At 40.7% G+C, this 21230-nt stretch overlaps 1 protein-coding gene and 1 long non-coding RNA gene across 2 annotated transcripts; both read left to right on the top strand.

Moving 5' to 3' along the window:
* Positions 1–13341: 13341 nt before the first annotated feature.
* LOC113099384 (uncharacterized) lies at positions 13342–14085 on the top strand. Its single transcript, XR_003289399.1, has 3 exons — positions 13342–13380; positions 13791–13850; positions 13920–14085. It is a non-coding gene; the product is annotated as an uncharacterized LOC113099384 (long non-coding RNA).
* A 533-nt stretch (positions 14086–14618) lies between these two features.
* On the top strand, positions 14619–18671 carry LOC113099379 (cingulin-like). Its single transcript, XM_026264375.1, has 4 exons — positions 14619–14646; positions 17616–17767; positions 17880–18043; positions 18388–18671. Exons 1-4 carry the CDS (start codon positions 14619–14621, stop codon positions 18530–18532), a joined length of 489 nt encoding a protein of 162 aa, XP_026120160.1. The 3' UTR covers positions 18533–18671.
* Positions 18672–21230: the final 2559 nt, after the last annotated feature.

The following is a 21230-nucleotide window of genomic DNA, read 5'->3' on the forward strand; positions in this document are numbered from 1 at the left end:
TGTATCTTTCTTGCTCATTTACCCGGTGTTTAAAAGCCCTAGTCCTTTCAATCAGTGTTGGTTGGTTCTGAATGTCTTTAAATGTGTTCCTCTGTCTCCTACGGTCCCCTTGGATTGGACTATTGAATTATTAAAATACATATTGAAGAACCCATTGTTTCTTGCTCTCCGAGTGTATTGTGACAGTATCGGGCTTGTGATGCATTGTTATACAGGACACACTGTAAGAGACACATAATGACAACTCTTCTGTGAAACGACTCTTGGATTTCATTCTTTTTTTCTGCACATATTCTTTGATATAATGTTTGTAGTGCAATAAACTATTCAGAAAAGACTTATATTTGTGTTCCAGCATATGACTTAAGTTATTCCCGCTATTGTATTTTTTTATGAGAATTAACACACCTTTTTCTGGAAAACATACAATGCAAAATATTGCTGCTTTGTTCATAATTTTCAACTCATTTTAACCCATTGATGCTTCTGATCATCCTGACAAATTATGGATCTAATTAACAAGTTTGCAAGACAGAAACACATTTACAAGATTAATAAATGTAAAGGGGAGTGAGGCAGCACTGATCCTCTGCAAATCATTACTGTTGATCTGCAACATTTCACATTAAAACTCCAGGTGAAGAATACACACGTTACATGTGCACATATAGAGCAGTGTGTGTGTGACGATCGGTGTATGAGAGAGACCCGTGGAGTGTTTCTGTGTTTAATGCTGTGTGGTTCTTCAGCTGACTCTGCGTGTGAAGGCTCTGAAGAGGCAGGTGGATGAAGGAGAGGCAGAAGCAGAGCAGCTGGAGGGATTGAGGAGGAAGGCCATCAGAGAAATGGAGGAGATGGAGGAGATGGAGGAACAGAAAGAACAGAAAGCGCTGCAGTCCAAAGTCACGGCACTAGAGAATGAACTCAATTATGTGTTTGTGACTGAGAGAGAAGATAATGGTGGAGTATAGAATTTTCAGTGGTGTCAAAAGTACTGGCATTCATTACTCAAGCAGAAGTATAGATACTAGGGTTTAAAAAGACTTTTGTAGAAGTTGAAGTATCAACTCAAGCTTTTTACTCAAGTAAAAGTTTAAAAGTACTGGTTTAACAAACTACTTAAAGTATAAAAGTAAAAGTAATGTAAGGGGAAAAAAATGCCATTAAGAACAAAAGCTTAGGCCGCACCACAGGGGCCTATTGTGCACTACCCCACCGCCTCAAAAAACATTTTTCTAAAGGCCATAGGCCATAATGACTATAATGTTATATTAAAATGTTCATGTTGAAAAATTTGGGATGCACTAGGCTTCCTGTTTCAGCCGCATATATGAAAATACAAAAATGGTGTGCACATCCCAAACATCCAATTAGGACGCAGGTGCAAGACAACTAAATGATATAGACAAATAAAGAAGTGAAGTCTGAACACTGAAAACTACTGCTCCAGAGGAATTTAATCAAGCAACGTTTCGACCTTCAGGTCTTCATCAGCCGCATATATGCCCATTTAAAATGAACGCACTTTAGTACAATGCAAATACATTAAAGGACTAGAGATATGATGACTAGCTGCCAATAAGTATTGTTATGGTGCAAAAAGTCAAACTTTCATAGGCTTGTCATCAATAACTTTTAATGGAATGTTTATGTACATCCAAGATTAGCTGCAGGAATCTGCGAGGGCAATGGACAAGAACATTGGTGCAGGCTTAGTAACAATTACACTTGTATGGTTGTCTATTTACAGTAAACATTATAGTGCTGTCAAAATGAATGATTACTCCAAGTGATTAATCAAAAACTAAAACTGAAAAAGAAATCATAATCCTGATACTTTCTTGATTGATAGCTTCTTGTATTCGGTACATACGTCTGCTATGTCCAGTGTTCGGGGGGAACGAGTTACAAAGTTGGTATAGCCTACTTATCACAACATTGTCAATCGCATCGTCAATCGTAAACGCTAATTTATTAAAACGTCTCGCTACCGAACTACCTACAGTAGCTTAATTTGTGGAGGATGGATAACTTTAAAGAACATTACCAATATTTAAAATAAATCCATAGCTTATTGTGCAAGTTGTGCTTCCCTTAATCTAAGGCTAATAAATGTATTTCACAATCTGGGTCATTATTTAATACAAAACCACACATAATGTTTCTACTGTATCTCTGTCACTCACTCTGATATTTAGTTAATATGAGTGCTGTCTGTCACTGTCTTAAATCAGTTCTGTGAATTACTGTATGGTCATTCTTTATAAAGTAGCAACAATGTCGTTTTTAAAATACAGTACTGTGCAAAAGTCTTATGGAAAAAATTTTATTTTCTCTCCAAAAAGGGTTTTAAGCCAGTTATTTATATCTTTTGCTGTAGTGTGTCAGTAGGAAATATCAGTTTGCCATTAATTTTAATAATAATCTAGTGTGATTTTGAATGCACAAGCAGTCTGACAACGGCAAAATGAATGTTTGGAAATGTAAACTGATATTTTATATTGACACACTACAGCAAAATATATAAATAACTGTCCGAACACCATTCTTTTAAGTGAAAATACTAACGTGTCTAAGACTTTTGCACAGTAGTGTATGTATAAAGTACGTATGATTAAATTAAGTATATTTAAGTAAGTGTAATTAAAGTATGTGTTCGTTCATATGTGTTAAGGGCTAGATTTTCACTGGAGGAAACGGCTGTGGTGTAATGAGCGAAAACTTTACAGATGAGAAACCGACTGCTACCTCGTGACCTTTTGTAAACTGTATTTATGACAAAGAACTGCACAGATATGGATATTCTAAAAAATCTATCGATAAACACATACCTTGTGTCCTCTGTTTGTTTAAGTGCGCATGCGCTGCTCCGTTCGCGGTCTGCGCCTCTGCGGATTGAAGAGCGCGCTCAAAGACGGGAGGAGACCGGTCTGAAGCTGGTTTCATGTGAAATTTAAGCGGACTGACTCTGAGGCGATCGGGATACCGGTTCCATACCCAACCCTACTTTTAAGGAAAATATATTTTGATAAACGAACCCAAAACTGTCTATGTCCTGGCTGGACTGTGATGTGATTTGTGTCACGTGCAGGTGCGATGGATCGCGTACAGACCAATAGGGTGTCGGAATGGTGTATGTTTATACTTCTCATCCAACCACAATCAAATTCACTCCATCCGGATGGCGCGATTTATCTGGATAGGTTTTTTTTTTTTTTTTTTTTTGAATGATGACAAGCCGGAATGAAAACAAGCCGAAATGAAATAGCAGTAACGAAGCTATTTTTAAAATGTAAGGAGTAGAAAGTACAGATACTTGCCTGAAAATGTAAGGAGTAGAAGTAAAAAGTCGGCTAAAAAATAATCACTCAAGTAAAGTATAGATACACCAAATTTCTACTTAAGTACAGTAACGAAGTATTTGTACTTCGTTACCTGACACCTCTGAGAATTTTTCATATAAATAAGTCTTTTTAATAAAAAGCAGTTATGGCTGGTTTGCTATTTTGATGTAATTGGTGAAGTACTCAGAATATGATTAGAGTAAATGTGCGTGTATGAAGTCTATTATTTTATAGTGTAGTGCTCATTGAAGCCTGCAGAGGGCAGTTTGTGTTTCTTAAAATACTGGTGTCCAGACTGCTCACATTTCTAATTTCTTAAAGTCTTTACCTTTCCATACCTCACTCACAAAAACTCTTTTCTCAGATGTTGTGAAAAATCACTCTCACTCCCTGTTCTTCTCATCATATGCACATCCTGGAAATCACAGAATCTCTTTATAAATTAGTGAATCTCAACTTTTTGACTCAAAAGAGTGTTGATATGTGTAAATTAATTAACCACAATACATTTTTGATCCCAGATCTTTCAAGAACCACTGCTCCAAATAATGGCAAAATTTTAATTTAAGTAGGGTAGGGTGTATTGGTTTGTTCAGGGGGCGATATGAAAAAGTATGATATTTAGGCCAATGTGGGAGAAGATTAAAATCTTTGTCATCATTTTATCTTTGTTATTAAAAAAAAAATAGAACAACGATAAAAAATAAACAGATGTTTTATTTTCAGGTATAATCATATTTAGCAGAAGCATTCAAAAAATGTAATGAACAAATTATAATAAAACACAATATACAATGATCCTATTAAAGCAAATGTTTTAAAGTTTTTCAATGAAGAGTACTGAGTAATTTTTCTCTGTGTTTGGTGTTTTATTAACATTAAATAAATAATTCACCCAAAAATTTAAATAGGTTAGTGTTTTGTTTTTTATACCTTCATGTACACACAAAAAGAGTTTTAAACCTGAATGAGTTTTCTTCTTCTGCTAAACATAAACACTATTTTAAAGAAGTTAAAATAGTGACGTCTCCGTTCCCTCCTTCAGGGAACAAGGGTTACATACGTAACCAAGACGTTCCCTTTCAGTCGGTCACGTTCAACGTTACGAATGGGGTCCTTTACAAAATGCCACATGGCTGTCTTCCAGCGACCCGTGCGAGTGATAGCACACTGTCATGAGGCCAGCACGAGTGAGGGCCTATAGCTCGCACAGAATACACTGGGTAGAATATTCCAGCTGGACATATGCTAGCAGGCTGCCTGCCCGTGGGAGGACTTACAGAAGGCAGGTATCAACCAAGGTGGTGATACATAAGAACTCTGAGGTACCCAGCCCGCAGGGTGGAAGTTTCAACGACAGAGCTGGCAAGGGGCTTGCCAAGGGAAAGACACATGCTGCGGAGAGACTTACTGTGGACATACACACGTGGGATTACCCAGGAAGGGGAATCACGACACATGGAGGCACCTAGTCCCACACATGGCTGACCAAGGGGCATGCACGCAAGTGTTGGACATTAACAGTGCTGGAGGAACCCAGTGTTCTGACTGAGGAACTCACCTGAGTGTAATAGCGCACGCATCCAGTCCGCGGAGTGGAATGGTGCAGCAAGCGGATTGACACCGAGCAGGTCCTTACTGGCCCGAAGCAGCGAGTACCCGGGAGGACACGGGCTCTACACGGAGATTATAAAATCTTGCGAAAGTGTTAGGTGTCGCCCAGCCCGCAGCTCTACAGTTGTCTGCTAACGAGGCGCCATGCGCCAGCGCCCAGGAGTAAGCTACGCTCCTAGTTGAGTGAGCTCTCACCCCTAGGGGGCATGGCAGGTCTCGAGCCTGATAAGCCAGGACAATAGCATCCACTATCCAGTGGGATAACCTCTGCTTGGAGACAGCCTTTCCCTTCTGCTGGCCTCCGTAACAGACAAAGAGCTGGTCTGAGGTCCTAAGGCACCGAGTTCTGTCCACGTAGGTGCGGAGCGCACGTACTGGACAGAGCAGCGCCAGGGCTGGGTCTGCCTCCTCCAGGGGCAGCGCTTGCAAGTTCACCACCTGATCCCTAAAAGGAGTGGTGGGAACTTTGGGCACGTACCCAGGCCGGGGTCTCAAGATAACGTGATAGTTAGCCGGCCCGAATTCCAGGCACGCTTCGTCAACTGAAAATGCCTGCAGGTCCCCGACCCTCTTCACCGAAGCCAAAGCCATCAGGAGCGCAGTTTTCAAAGATAAAAACTTTAGCTCTACTGAGAGCAAGGGTTCGAAGGGAGCTCTCTGCAGTGCTGATAGAACCACTGTGAGGTCCCAAGAGGGGATTTGGTGAGGGCGAGGCGGATTGAGCCTCCTCGCTCCTCTCAGGAACTTGATGATTAGATCGTGCCTCCCAAGAGACTTACCTTCAACAGGGTCATGGTGAGCCGAAATGGCAGCCACATAGACCTTGAGGGTGGAAGGAGACAGCCTTCGTTCCAACCCCTCCTGAAGAAAGGAAAGGACTGACCCAATCGGGCACTTCCAGGGGTCCTCACGCCGTGAAGAACACCAAGTGATGAAGAGGTTCCACTTCAAAGCATAGGCATGTCTGGTGGACATGGCTCTAGCTGAAGTGATGGTAGCTACCACCTGTGGTGGCAAGGTACCTAAACCTTCAGTGACCCGTCCAGAACCCACACATGTAGGTTCCACAGATCGGGACGTGGGTGCCAGAGGGTGCCCCGTCTCTGAGAAAGAAGGTCCTTCTTCAGAGGAATTGGCCAGGGAGGGGCTGTCGCGAGGAGTACAAGTTTCGGGGAACCAGGTCCGGCCGGGCCAAAATGGCGCAACAAGTAGGACCTGCTCCTCGTCCTCCCTGATCTTGCACAACATCTGTGCAAGAAGGCTCACTGGGGGAAACACATACTTGCGCAGGCCCAGCGGCCAGCTGTGTGCCAGGGCGTCCGTGCCGAGGTTGCCCGTACGGACCAGAACGTGCTTGTCCTTCAGCAGGGCCCTGAAGCGGTGCAGAGCAAGACGTACTGCTAGCAACTCGAGGCAATTGACATGCCACTGAAGTCGGGGTCCTGTCCAGGAGCCTGACGCAGCATGCCCGTTGCACATGGCACCCCAGCCCGTGTCTGTTGACACAACAACATGTCTGGACACCGGTTCTAGAGGCACGCCGGCCCGTAGAAGCGAGGGGTCCAACCACGGGGTGAAGTATCGGCGGCAGACCGGAGTGATGGTCACTCGGAGCGTGCCCTGTTGCCATGCCCATCTCGGGACTCGGTCTGGAGCCAGTGCTGAAGCGGTCTCATATGGAGTAGCCCGAGCGGTATGACTGCCGCCGCGGACGCCATATGCCCCAGGAGCCTCTGAAACAGTTTCAGTGGAACCGCTCTCTTGCCCTCGAATTGTCTCAGGCAATTCAGCAGTCCCTGTGCTCGCACAACCACTCTCGAGAGTGAGCTAGGATCAGCCAGTCATCGAGGTAATTGAGGATACGGACACCTTGTTCCCTGAGAGGAGCCAGGGCTCCCTCCACGACCTTCGTAAAGATGCGGGGAGACAGGGCCAACCCGAATGGGAGAACCTTGTACTGATATGCCTGCCCCTCGAAAGCAAACCGAAGAAACGGTCTGTGTTGAGGAAGAATGGAGACATGAAAGTATGCGTCCTACAGGTCGATCGCTGCAAACCAATCCTTCGGATGAATGCATTCGAAAATGCGCTTGGGCGTTAGCATCTTGAACGGGAGTCTGTGCAGAGCTCGGTTCAAGGCACGCAGGTCCAGGATTGGCCGTAACCCACCTGTCTTCTTGGGTACTATGAAGTAAGGGCTGTAAAAGCCGGACTTCATGTCGGCTGGAGGGACCAGCTCTATCGTGCCCTTTGCCAGCAGGGTCGCGACCTAGAGGAATCAGCTCTTTTAGTGAAGGTTTGGGTACCACCGGCCGCAGGGCCAGTGGCGGAACAAAAAGAAAAAAGGATTCTCCCCCGGCCCTCCTCCGGGGGAAGGAGTGGTCCTGTTACCACCTCCTGATGAGCTGACGTCTCCAACTCCGGGTCGCCCGTCTCAGGAACGCCGCTTGGCCTGGCGTTTGGCAGGTTTAGGGGCAGAGACGGGTTGCGCCGCCCTTCTGTGGCCATCTCCTCGCTGCGGCCGGGGTGAAGGCTGCTGCTGTGGCCGAGCGGGAGTGGAGGAGGCTGCAGGGGGGCGCCCTCGGCGACGAGCAGGCTGAGGTTATGCCGGCGGCGGGGTGGAAGCAGCAATGGGCCGCAGGGGCAGGATGTGTCTAATGACCTCAGACTGCTTCTGGGCGGCAGAGAACTGCTGGGCAAAGCTCTCTACCGCGTCGCTGAAGAGGCCATCCTGGGAGACCGGGGAGTTGAGGAGCTGAGCCCGATCAGACTCCCTCATGTCTGCCAGGTTCAGCCAAAGGTGGCGCACCTGGACCACCAAAGTGGACATCACCTGACCCAAGGAGCGCGCAGTGACCTTCGTCGCCCGGAGAGCGAGGTCGGTAGCAGTGCGCGCTTCCTGCAAAACCCCTGGGTCAGCACTGCCCTCGTGCAGCTGCCGGAGCAGCTTGGCCTGATAGACCTGCAGTGAGGCCATGGCATGCAGGGCAGAAGCGGCCTGGCCCGCAGCCTTTGCCACAAGCGTGGATGAGAACTTACAGGCTTTGGAGGGCAGCTTGGGACCACCACGCCAAGCGGAGGCGCTCTGTGGACACAGTTGCATCGCAACAGAACGCTCCACCGGGGGAATTCCAGCATACCCCTTGGCCGCCATTGAGGGCAGTCAAGGCGGAGGAAGAACCAGAATGGTTTCGGGCAGTTAAAGGTGCCTTCCATGAACCAGTTACTTCCTGGTGCACTTCCGGGAAGAAAGGAACCAGAGGGGGGTGCTGGCGATCCGCATGAGCAGCCCCCAGGAACAAATCATCCAGCCTCGAGCACTCGGGACAGGATGGAGGATTCCACTCAAGCCCGATGCTCTCCGCTGCCCGGCAAAGCACGGCCGTCAGCTTGGGATCGGACTCGGACAACGCTGGCACTCCCGAGGGAGGCAACGCAGATGGGCGATCTACGGTCCTCTTCGCGAGCCCCGAATGAGATGTCAGGAGCCTGAGAGGGTCCCGCAAACTCATCCAGGAACTCAACCGGCTGGGGCGTATGTGAGGGGGGTGTGGCCCGAGGAGGTTCGCTCGTCGGGGAAGCCCACACAGTGACCCTCAGATCACCCTGGCCACCAGCCGAAGTAGCCCTCTTACAAGAAGAGCTAGACCGGGGTGTGGCAGAGGGGACTCTATACCTTTTAAGGTAATCGAGTCTTGATCTCAACGCCGAGATGGTCATGTCCCCGCAATGAGAACATGAGCCATCCACGAACGCAGTCTCAGTGTGCTGGAAGCCCAAAGCTTGCAATGCAAATTCCGCAGACCAAGGTAATTTGTGTACCATTGGCTCGTTTTGTACCACTCGAAGGTGATTGGGCTCTCGGGCGAGATCCCCATTCGTAATGGCGAACGTGACCGACTGAAAGGGAACCTATTTTAGTGAGCTAGGCTACATGGATTAATATGCAAAATGTCAATATTTTCATGTATTAGGCCTATATTTTAATTTATATTAAAAAATTCCTTTAATAAAACAACATGCATTTTTATTATTCGTTACCTGACCTTTATTTTGACAGATAACTTCTTGGGAAAAAGACATTTGTCTGTACACTGATTAAGAAATTGTTGCATGTTTAGTAAAATGTGAGGCACTGTATAATTTCGCTCCCATTATTTAGATCTAATTAGCCTAAAACAAGAAACGAATGAATTAAACCTGCACAATTTAGCTAAATCTTTGAAACTCTAAAGAATGGATGGATTAATAAACGTCCTCATTATTAAACTCAAGTTCTCTCATTATAATCAACAAAATGCACACCAGGTAAAAAAAAAGAGCTGCATTAATTGACAACTTAAGTTATTTAAAAAATTTTTTTATCTTTTTATTAACAATACCTATATAAAATGGGACAGCAACCTTTAAATCAAACATCTTTTAATCGTCCACAACTGAGCAACGCGGAGGCAGATCTGCACCAGAGTACGTGAAATGGATGTGCTGCACCAAGTCATTTTCAGATGCAATACAAAAAAAGCCTAGATTAGGCCCAGATTCTGTTCCCAAGTATATAATATTTATAATTACTGTTAACACACAGTAACACATTTTAACGGATTAATCACCTATTTTTGTTTGCTGCGTTTTTTTTATTTTTTTTATTTTTTTAACACACTAACAAATAAATTAAGTTTGTGAGAGGAAAAAAATATATAAGTCATGTATAAGTTGCATTTTAATGGATTAATCACCTATTTTCTTTTGTTGCTTGTTTTTTTTAAACACGCTAAAAAAAAATTTAGTTTGTGAGAGGAAAAGAAATATATAAGTCATGTATAAGTTGATTTTTTTAAAATATTTAAATAATAACGGCTGGTGTATTATAATGTATACTGTTATAATGTACCAACAAGTCAAGTCAAGTCAAGTCACCTTTATTTATATAGCACTTTAAACAAAATACATTGTGTCAAAGCAACTGAACAACATTCATGAGGAAAACAATGTGTCTATAATGCAAAATGATAGTTAAAGGCAGTTCATCATTGAATTTAGTGATGTCATCTCTGTTCAGTTAAACAGTGTCTGTGCATTTATTTGCAATCAAGTCAACGATATCGCTGTAGATGAAGTGACCCCAACTAAGCAAGCCAGAGGCGACAGCAGCAAGGAACCGAAACTCCATCGGTGACAGAATGGAGAAAAAAACATTGGGAGAAACCAGGCTCAGTTGGGGGGCCAGTTCTCCTCTGACCAGACGAAACCAGTAGTTAAATTCCAGGCTGCAGCAAAGTCAGATTGTGCAGAAGAATTATCTGTTTCCTGTGGTCTTGTCCTGGTGGTCCTCTGAGACAAGGTCTTTACAGGGGATCTGTATCTGGGGATCTAGTTGTCCTGGTCTCGGCTGTCTTTCAGGGCAGTGGAGGTCCTTTCTAGGTGCTGATCCACCATCTAGTCTGGATACGTACTGGATCCGGGCGACTGCAGTGACCCTCTAATCTGGATACAGACTGGATCTGGTGGCTACGGTGACCTCGGAATAAGAGAGAAACAGACTAATATTAGCGTAGATGCCATTCTTCTAATGATGTAGCAAGTACATCGGGTGTTATGTGAAGTGTTTCTGGTTCTGGTTTACCTAATTAATGCAGCCTAAAAATCATTTAACGGATTTGGATATTAAAAGCATATTAGTATGTTATGTGTAAGCCAGGTTAAAGAGATGGGTCTTTAATCTAGATTTAAACTGCAAGAGTGTGTCTGCCTCCCGAGCAATGTTAGGTAGGTTATTCCAGAGTTTAGGCGCCAAATAGGAAAATGATCTGCCGCCTGCAGTTGATTTTGATATTCTAGGTATTATAAAATTGCCTGTGTTTTGAGAACTTAGCGTACGCAGAGAATTATAATGAAAAAGGAGCTCATTCAAATACTGAGGTGCAAAACCATTCAGGGCTTTATAAGCAATATTTTAAAATCTATACTATGTTTGATAGGGAGCCAGTGCAGTGTTGACAGGACCGGGCTAATATGGTCATACTTCCTGGTTCTAGTAAGAACTCTTGCTGCTGCATTTTGGACTAGCTGTAGTTTGTTTACAAAGCGTGCAGAACAACCACCCAATAAAGCATTACAATAATCTAACCTTGAGGTCATAAATGCATGAATTAACATTTCTGCATTTGACATTGAGAGCATAGGCCGTAATTAAGATATATTTTTGAGATGGAAAAACGCAGTTTTACAAATGCTAGAAACGTGGCTTTCTAAGAAAAGATTGCGATCAAATAGCACACCTAGGTTCCTAACTGATGATGAAGAATTGACAGAGCAACCATCAAGTCTTAGACAGTGTTCTAGGTTATTACAAGCAGAGCTTTTAGGTCCTATAATTAACACCTCTGTTTTTTTCAGAATTTAGCAGTAATAAATTACTCGTCATCAAGTTTTTTATATCGACAATGCATTCCATTAGTTTTTCAAATTGGTGTGTTTCACCAGGCTGCGAAGAAATATAGAGCTGAGTATCATCAGCATAACAGTGAAAGCTAACACCATGTTTCCTGATGATATCTCCCAAGGGTAACATATAAAGGGTGAAGAGTAGCGGCTCTAGTACTGAGCCTTGAGGTACTCCATACTGCACTTGTGATCAATATGATACATTTTCATTCACTGCTACGAACTGATGGCGGTCATATAAGTACGATTTAAACCCTGCTAATGCACTTCCATTGATGCCAACAAAGTGTTCAAGTCTATGCAAAAGAATGTTGTGGTCAATTGTGTAGAACGCAGCACTAAGATCCAATAAAACTAATAGAGAGTTACACCCACGATCAGATGATAAGAGCAGATCATTTGTGACTCTAAGGAGATTAGTTTCAGTACTATGATACGGTCTAAATCCTGACTGGAAATCCTCACATATACCATTTTTCTCTAAGAAGGAATATAATTGTAAGGATACCACCTGTTCTAGTATCTTGGACAGAAAAGGGAGATTCGAGATTGGTCTATAATTAACTAGTTCTTTGGGGTCAAGTTGTGTTTTTTTTGCTGAGAGGCTTAATAACAGCCACTTTGAAGGTTTTGGGGACATATCCTAATGACAATGAGGAATTAATAATAGTAAGAAGAGGATCTATGACTTCTGGAAGCACCCCTTTTAGGAGCTTAGATGGTATAGGGTCTAATGTTCATGTTTATAAAATTCTTCTTCTCCTATAGTAGAGAATTAGTGGAACTGTTCCTCAGGGGGTCTATAGTGCACTGTCTGACACAGGTATTACAAGCAGAGGGTGACTTATGAGGACATAACCCATGTCCCCATTTTTCAAAACGCTTATAAATCATACAGAATGAGTTGGTTTTTTTTTGTAGGGTTGGTGAAGGCCGATAGAATATACAGTTTGTACAGTATAAAAACCATTAGGCCTATGGGATGTCCCCACTTTTCACAAAAACAAACGTGTGTGTGTGTGTGTGTGTGTTTGAGCATAGATGAACCCAGACAACATATTTATATAAAAGTCAGCTTAAGAATTTAATATTGTTTCACACTGGTAACGAAGAAGATCATTTTTTTTTTTTTTTTTTTTTTTTTTAAATCCTGTGGTGGTTTCCTTTTTTTCCATGTCCCACACTCCCAATCCTGTCAGTATGTCTCAATTCTCTTTTTTTATTCCCTTTTAGCTGAAACAGATAGACCCTGCAAGCAGGTTCATCAGTTGAACATATGCCATTTACTTGGTGACAGCATGTCTATTTCCTGCCAAACAACAACCCACCCGCTGGATTCTCTGACAGTCAAACTACGCAGTATCAACCAAGATAAAGTCATCCTGATGTATCCAGACATCTCTCCAGCATTAGAGCACCAGAGATGGTCTGTGAGGAATGATACTGGAAATATTACACTTGATCTGAAAGACATCAGATCATCCGATGGTGGTCTTTATGACTGTCAGGTTTACAAGGATCAGGACTGCCTTCATACAACTCGATTTAACCTGAGTATTATAAGTGAGAATGCAAATGTTTTAAACAGGTTAATAACCAACATTGGAGAACCAAACACATGTATAATATGCCTACTTCTGTGTTTTTCTTGTTTCAGAGTGTAAACCTTTGAACCCTGTCCATGCAATGATAAACTCTTCAGTTTTGCTGCCATGCTCTGAACATCCTCTACAAAACAGAACTGCACCAGTCACTTGGAAAGTTGGTAATGGTCACCAATTAACAGATATATTAGAGTATAGTGCTCCATACAAGCCCTCAAGCAGCACAGAGAGACCCCCGGACCCCCTGTACATGAGAGCGAAACAACTAAACAACGGATCTTTGCATATAATGAATGCAGTACAAACTGATCAATTGTGGTATCGGTGCAGAGTGAATGAAAAAACCTGCTATGAGACGAAGCTGGTGATGAAAGGTGTGTTTTCAGTTCAATATTTTTAACCCTAAAGACTCAAACCAGACTCTTTGACAGACATCGATTAGACTGAAAGATTAAGTTAAGCTATGCTAATAAATGTGAATTGTTGTGATGGGTTAGTCAAAGTGTTTTTAGATTATTGTGTTAATAAATATGATAAATATTTAAGTTAATATAAATATATGTAGGTAGGGGTTAGATTAAAATCATGTTGTGGTGATTATATCCTGTGGTTAAACTGTCTTTTTGTTAATATAGAAGATATAAATGTTCAAAAGTTTATACAAGCTTGTTAATGTTTTTATACCAGCTGGAAGATATGGGTTAACATTTGTTTTACTGTTTGAATATGTATGAAATTATAGAAGCATTTCTTAATTTAAAAGTTGTTTGTATTTTGATTACAGATGATAAAACATTTTATTCAACAATTTTGGGAAAACTTTCCACTACATTGTTATCCACAGGTACTGAATCTATTTGATTAAAAGAAAAATCAGTCTGACTAATGTTCATTTAAGTATCTCTTTTTCTAGTGATCACAGATGCTCCAACCACAGCTGCTGACAATACGGCTGGGCAAACTGAAGCCAAGAACAATGAGAGTGAAACTTATCTGACAGTATTAGTGATGACCACAGTAGTGTCTCTGTGTGTCCTCATATCACTGACCATCTGTGTCATTCTTTATTTCCAAAAACAAAGTCACAAAACCACAAGTCAAAGTAAGTCCACAACTGGTAATGTTTTAAGTTTTCTGAGTGTGTTGCTATAAGACATGACATACACACAGCTCATATCATTACATCCTGGTGATGAGGGTCCTCATGTCAGAATGAAAGTCACATTATGATAGCTGATCAGATAGTAAAGTACTTATTTTATCAATTTTTAGTTGATTTGAACTGCTGGACAACTGTATATTATTCCAACATTTCAGGAGGTCAGTGATATTCATAGTAAGCTCTTGTGCAATAAGTGTATTTGATGAAGTGTATTTAATAAAAGTCTTTTACTTGCAGGGTTTGATGGTCCATTCTGTTTTATAGAGGAACATAACAACTGAATCACGACCGTAAGTTAAGTAATTAATTTTACATCTGTCATAAACTTTATAAATAATAATAATAATAATAATAATACATTTCAATAAGATATATATAATAAATTCATATAATATAACTTGATAACATGGACCCACACATATACTGTTTATGCTGCACACATATGCAAATATGCATGATAAAGGAGTTACCAGTTCAGGCCAGTTTATATAATGACAAATTAGTAAAGGAGTATTATGCTAAGTGTGGTGTCACTTTAGGCGGTTTTTCATTTAATAAGGTAAATGAGTCTACAGTTTATAAGAAATTAACAGATCTGAAATGCAATAAAGCGACAGGTTTAGATAATATTCCAGCAAGGTTTATTAAAGATTCAGCTAATTTTATAACCCCTGTGGTCACTCATATTTTAAATCTCTCTATAGGCCAAGCTAAGTTACCTGATGAATTAAAACAAGCAAGAGTTTTCCCCCTGTTTAAGAAAGGGAGTAGGTTTGAGTGTAATAATTATAGGCCTGTTTCAATTCTATCTTCTTTATCCAAAGTGTTTGAAAAGATTTTATTTGACCAAATTGAAGAATATATTTTTAAATGTAATATTTTGTATGAACTTCAGTCATACTTAGGAGGATGCACTCCACTGAAACAACAATTTTGTATTTGACAGATTACATAAAGAAAGAATTGGATAAAGGTAAATTAAGTGGAATGGTATTACTAGATTTACAGAAAGCCTTTGACACAGTTGACCATAATATTTTGCTATTAAAATTAAATGCTATGGGTTTTGACTCTAAAACATGTAAATGGATTAACTCTTATCTTTCAAATAGGTGTCAAATGGTAGACTTAAACGGAGTGTTTTCAGATAATTTACCCATCTCTTGTGGTGTACCACAAGGCAGCGTATTGGGACCCTTACTCTTTTTAATGTATATAAATGATCTAAAAATGGCCTGTTCTAGCCACCTTCTATTATATGCTGATGATGCAACAATAATTGTTACTGATGAGAAGAAAGAAATAATAGAAAATTAATTAAGTAGAGAGATTGCGGAAGCATCCAACTGTTTTTTCAAAATAAACAGATTTTACACTTAGGCAAAACTGAAGCTATTTTATTTGGTTCTGCGGCTAAATTGAGAAAATGTTCCAAATTAGAAGTGAGGGTTGGAGATTTGACGATGACTGCTAAGCAAGAAGTGAAATATTTAGGATGTACTTTGGATGATAAATTAACTGGGGATAGTATGGCTGTTCAAGTTCATTCTAAAGTATGTAATCGAATAAAATTCTTAGGAAGACCGGCTGCTTACTTAGATACTCAAACCTTAAAAATGTTAGCTGGTGCATTAGTGCAAACACATTTTGATTATGCAGCAACTTTCTGGTATAGTGGCTCTACGAAACGAGTGAAAATTAAATTACAGACTGCTCAGAACAAGTTGTGTAGAATTATTCTATGCCTTCATCCACAAATGCATTTAAATACTAATCATTTTAGGGAAATAGGGTTTTTAAAAGTGGACAAGAGGGTAATTTTTCTTAAGTTGATGGTGTATAAAATATTACAGGGAAATGTTCCAAAGTATTTGTGTGATTATTATGTTTTCATAAGAGATATTCATAGTTTTTCTACAAGGTCAAGGATTAACTATATATACTTGTGTCGGTATAAAGAGTTTAAATGGGAAGAATTCATTTTTGTATTCTAGCGCTGTTGCTTGGAATGAATTGCCTGATTGCTTAAAACAAATTCAAGAAGAAGGTTTTTTTAGAAGAGAAGTTAAAAAATGTCTTTTTAACGATGTTTGAGGTATTATATGATGATGTCTGTTGTTTGATCTCATTCCCATTATGAACTGCTCGTCCATTTTTGAATTCTGTGGACCACAATGGAAATAAGCCTATGGCTTTTTTGTGTATTTTATCCTCGACAGTTTCTTTTTAAAGATGTGTATGAATTGGTCTTTTGGGCTTGATTGTACTTGTTTTAAATATATTGTCAAATAAATCAAATCAAATCAAATAAAAAAAAATATAATAAATTATTATTATTATTTTACTTTATCTTCCAACAGTTGCTGTGAACAAACAGAAGCTCCTGCATGTAAAGCAGAGGACAGATATTTAATGTGCTTTTGTTGTTGTTGTTTTCTTTACATAAGGAATGACTCTCAATCTGGGGCAAATTCTTTAATATGAAATTTCATGCTGCTTCTATCGCAAAAGTTCACTTTTTAATTGAATGACGAATAACAGAACAGTTGATTGCTATTAAAAGACAAAACATAACTGTCAGGGTTATGTGTGTTTTTGCTCTCTGTGATCCAGTTTCTGTTTCCGTTGATTGTGTTAATTTGATTAATTTGGTTCTGACACACCCACCAAACAAGAGAAAACGCATCTCAAACCCCGTTGTACACCGGTGCACGCCGTTTCCAGGAAACATGACGTTCAAACCGGAAACCGTAGCAAAACGTTGCACACCGTTTTGAACTTGAACATGCCCCCGGTGTTTAAAAGCCCTAGCCCTTTCAATCAGTGTTGGTCGGTTCTGAATGTCTTCCCATGTGTCGGTCCCCTTGGATTGGACTATTGAATTATTAAAATACATATTGAAGAACTCATCGTTCCTTGCTCTCCGAGTGTATTGTGACAGTATCAAGCTTGTGATGCATTTTTATACAGGACACACTGTAAGAGACACATAATGACAACTCTTCTGTGGAATGACTCTTGGATTTACTTCTTTTTTTTTCTGCACATATTCTTTGATATAATGTTTGTATTGCAATAAACTATTCTGAAAAGAGACTTATATTTGTGTTCCAGCATATGACTTAAGTTATTCTCTCTATTGTATTTTTTTATGAGAATTGACACACTTTTTTCTGGAAAACATACAATGCAAAATATTGCTGCTTTGTTTATAATTTTTAACTCATTTGAACCCATTGATGCTTCTGATCATCCTGACAAATTATGGATCTAAATAACAAGTTTGCAAGACAGAAACACATTTACAAGATTAATAAATATAAACGGGAGTGAGGCAGCACTGATCCTCTGCAAATCATTATAGTTGCTCTGCAACATTTCACATTAAAACTATTTATCTGAACTCATCTGATCTCAGAGCATAAGAAAACTCCCAAAACACTTCAGGACATCCTACATTTCAAGCACATAGCTTTAAGTGTTTTTGCAGAGAGAAGAGCTCTGTGGTGTCCTCTCAGCGACGGTTGGAGAGGAAACTAAAGGAGCTGAACATCACCCTGGATGAGGAGAGACAGCAGCACACAGAGCAGAGAGACCAGGTGAAGAATACACACGTTACATATGCATATAGAGCAGTGTGTGTGTGTGATGATCGGTGTGTGTTAGAGACCCGTGGAGTGTTTCTGTGTTTAATGCTGTGTGGTTCTTGAGCTGACTCTGCGTGTGAAGGCTCTGAAGAGGCAGGTGGATGAAGGAGAGGCAGAAGCAGAGCGGCTGGAGGGATTGAGGAGGAAGGCCATCAGAGAAATGGAGGAGATGCAGGAACAGAAGGAGGCGCTGCAGTCCAAAGTCACGGCACTAGAGAATGAACTCAAGTATGTGTGTGTGACTAAGAGAGAAGATAATGGTTCAGTGTGATGCAGCCACAAAACAAACCAAAACCACAGAAGCTGAGTGAGGAAATAACTTGTGACACGTCAATCATCCAGTACATTCTTGTAGGTTCTGAAGATTATATAAATCAAGGCTAAAATCGAATGAATACACAACATAAATGTGTGCTCCCACACTCACGCCCTTCTTTCCCAGGGAACCATTACCTACAACAGACGTTTTCAATCCCAAATGAGATTTACACAAGAATTTGTTCAAAAAAGTGCAATTGTATTATTTTTTCTTAGACACTATTGTTAAATAGTATTGTTTTCTTTTTCATCAGGAGGAAGATCCAACAGGCCCGACAGTCAGCTCTGGAGTCTTCAGTGCTCAGCTGTGATGATGATGATGATGATGAAGGATTGTATGATCATTCCAGCATAACCTCCATCCTCACCGAGAGCAACCTACAGACCAGTTCCTGCTGAAGACTGAGAGATGAATCTGGAATTCCTCTTCATTGATGCTTCATTCCTGGACACACAGTAGCTTCAGTCCTGCTCTAAAACTGATAATAGAAACTTCAGTCTTCTGGTTTCTACTTTTGATCTTTACGCCACATCACTATATTCAGGGCCGTTTGAAGGAATTTGGGAGCACCAAGCAAAATGGACATAGAGGCCCCCCTACCCTCGCACGCAGGCAAAGCCTACAGGAACTACAGCATAGCCATACAGTTTAAGTTCACCCACACTTTATATAAATAAAAAAGGTTTACAGTGCAAATACTGCTTGAAAATATAGTTTGGTTGGAATTCAATAGTGATTTGCACTGTTTTTTTTTTTTTCTAATAATATGACAGCACATACTTATCAGTTAAACTCTGGGCTGTACAGAATATCAGCTATAATTATAGAGCTTGTGGTACCTTGGCTATATAGAGGAAACATCAGCACTGAGAAGTGATGCATCTGTTGATGTTGAGGAGGAAGTTGATGGTGTAGCTGGGAAAATAATTGAAAAAAAAAATCTGAAATTACCTGTGAAGTACGTTTTACCATTTCACTGTTAGCATAACACCCACATGGTGACAAACGCCCACTTTTGCTCTGCAGAGACCTAAGTCTCAGTGAGAGGGGCCCCCTTGAGGGGGATACCGATAACAGTGTCATTACACGTTACTGCATTGACGATCAAAGGGGCGCTCACACAGTGTCGTTGCATTTTATTCTTAACCAGTCATTGTCTTGGGGCCCCAGGCCAGCTCCGGGCCCCAAGCAATTGCTTGGTTTGCCTGACTTGTCGCGACGGGCCTGACTATATTTTTAAATCAGAATTTGCCTCAGTTCAACTTCGCAAAGACAATTTTGGTTTATTAATTAGGGATTAATAGAAGAAATAAGAAAAGTGAATTAACAGAGAGTGAGAGAAGGATTTAATTTTGTTTTAAGGGCCTTGTGACCGATTATGAGGACTGATGATTTCTTATGTGTGTGTTAATAGAGGCTGATGGGAGATGAGGAAGGATATCAGGGTATTAGAAGAAGGGAAATGAACACAGCATTTCCCATTTCCATGCTTCTAAACTGTTCCAAGAGAATAGATGAGAAAGAGGGAAATCAAGGTTTAGTAACAAGAAAGGTATTATTTTTCATTCTCTGGTTAAGTCTCCAGCTCTTCTTAAAAACACTTCTTTCTTTATGTTTACCGAGTGGGCAAAAGACAGATAAGTTTCAGGTATGAGAGAATCAGCGTTTCAAACATGCATTAGTGATGCTAAAATCACAATCACAATAAATACACTTACATTTCAGCTATATTTCCTTCAGTTTCCATATAAATACTGAACTTACAGAATGAGGTCCACATTCAGTGCTGACTTGCCTGTAGCAAATGTAATTTAGCATTATAAAATGGCAGAGCTTTTTTAAATCAACTGCACTGTGAAATTAGGTCTTTACTGTTATGCAGCTATTGTATTTTTAGGTGAAATCACTAATCAACTAGTGTTTATGTTTCAACCAAACATGTTAATCATTAACCGAAAGACTTTAAAACTAATCAGTGTTTGTTCATTCCTGACGGTAAAACAATGGAAATTGTTAATTTGGTTTATTTTGTGTTTACCACCACATTATCTACTGAGGCAAATGTTATATAAAGTAAAGTAACAGAAATAACTGATATTTTCTACCTTAGTCTTTTAATCCTGTAGCAGACACGTTAGCTCATTTTAATACCAAGCTGCCTGTTCTTGTCTATATCTACAGGACTTTATCTATGCACACAGCATCTGATTCATGTGAATGGACACCTCTACAATGCCTTGTAAATCTATTATTTTGTTCTTGTTTTAAAGTAAATAAGAATGATTTATGTATATGTATTTGGTATTTATTTGTTTTAGAATTTTATTAAGCACTGATCAAATCAAAGGTTTGTATTTTTCTGTAAGCAAAACCTTTTCTATCAAAAATAAATCCAGTACTTTAGTAGTTCTTCGCAACTGTCTTTTTTATGTTGTGCTAATGGTGTACTTGTATTTTGTACAAACTGTAGCTGATGTGTCATAGACATATGATACAGACAAATGGTACAGACAACAGAATGTAAGATTCAAAACTAAATTTGTATAAGAACAAAACTGTTCTGGAACTGTGTTGTAAATACAACTTAACCACTGATTTCTAGTTGTGTCCTCTTTTGGAAGACCAAACAAAATAGTTTCGCTTTTTACAATGAAGCACAGCAATCTCCACAACGTGGTGTCAGTGGCAACAGCGAGAATCAAAGATACGCCTTTGTGACGAGTGGGGTGGGGCCGAGGGATGTGGAACGAGCGAGGCAGGTGGAGTGATTGGGAAATGAGCAACACCTGCGACCCACCACCGGTCTCAAGTCCCACAGAGGAGATGGAAGGATATAAAACGGGAGCGACGACAGTGAAGGACGAGAGAGGACCAGGCCTTTTGCCATAAATTGGGGACCCCTGTCAGAGACCACGTCCATCGGGAGGCCATGCAAACGAAAGACGTGATCTATGACAGCAACCGCTGTCTCCTTGGCTGAAGGTAATTTGGGCAAGGCGATAAAATGAGCCGCCTTCGAGAACCGGTCGACGACCGTCAAAACGACAGTCTTGCCCTGGGAGGGCAGAAGGGTGGTAACAAAATCTAGCTTGATGT

This window comes from Carassius auratus, unplaced genomic scaffold, assembly GCF_003368295.1.
Source record: "Carassius auratus strain Wakin unplaced genomic scaffold, ASM336829v1 scaf_tig00216934, whole genome shotgun sequence".
NCBI lineage: Eukaryota > Metazoa > Chordata > Actinopteri > Cypriniformes > Cyprinidae > Carassius > Carassius auratus.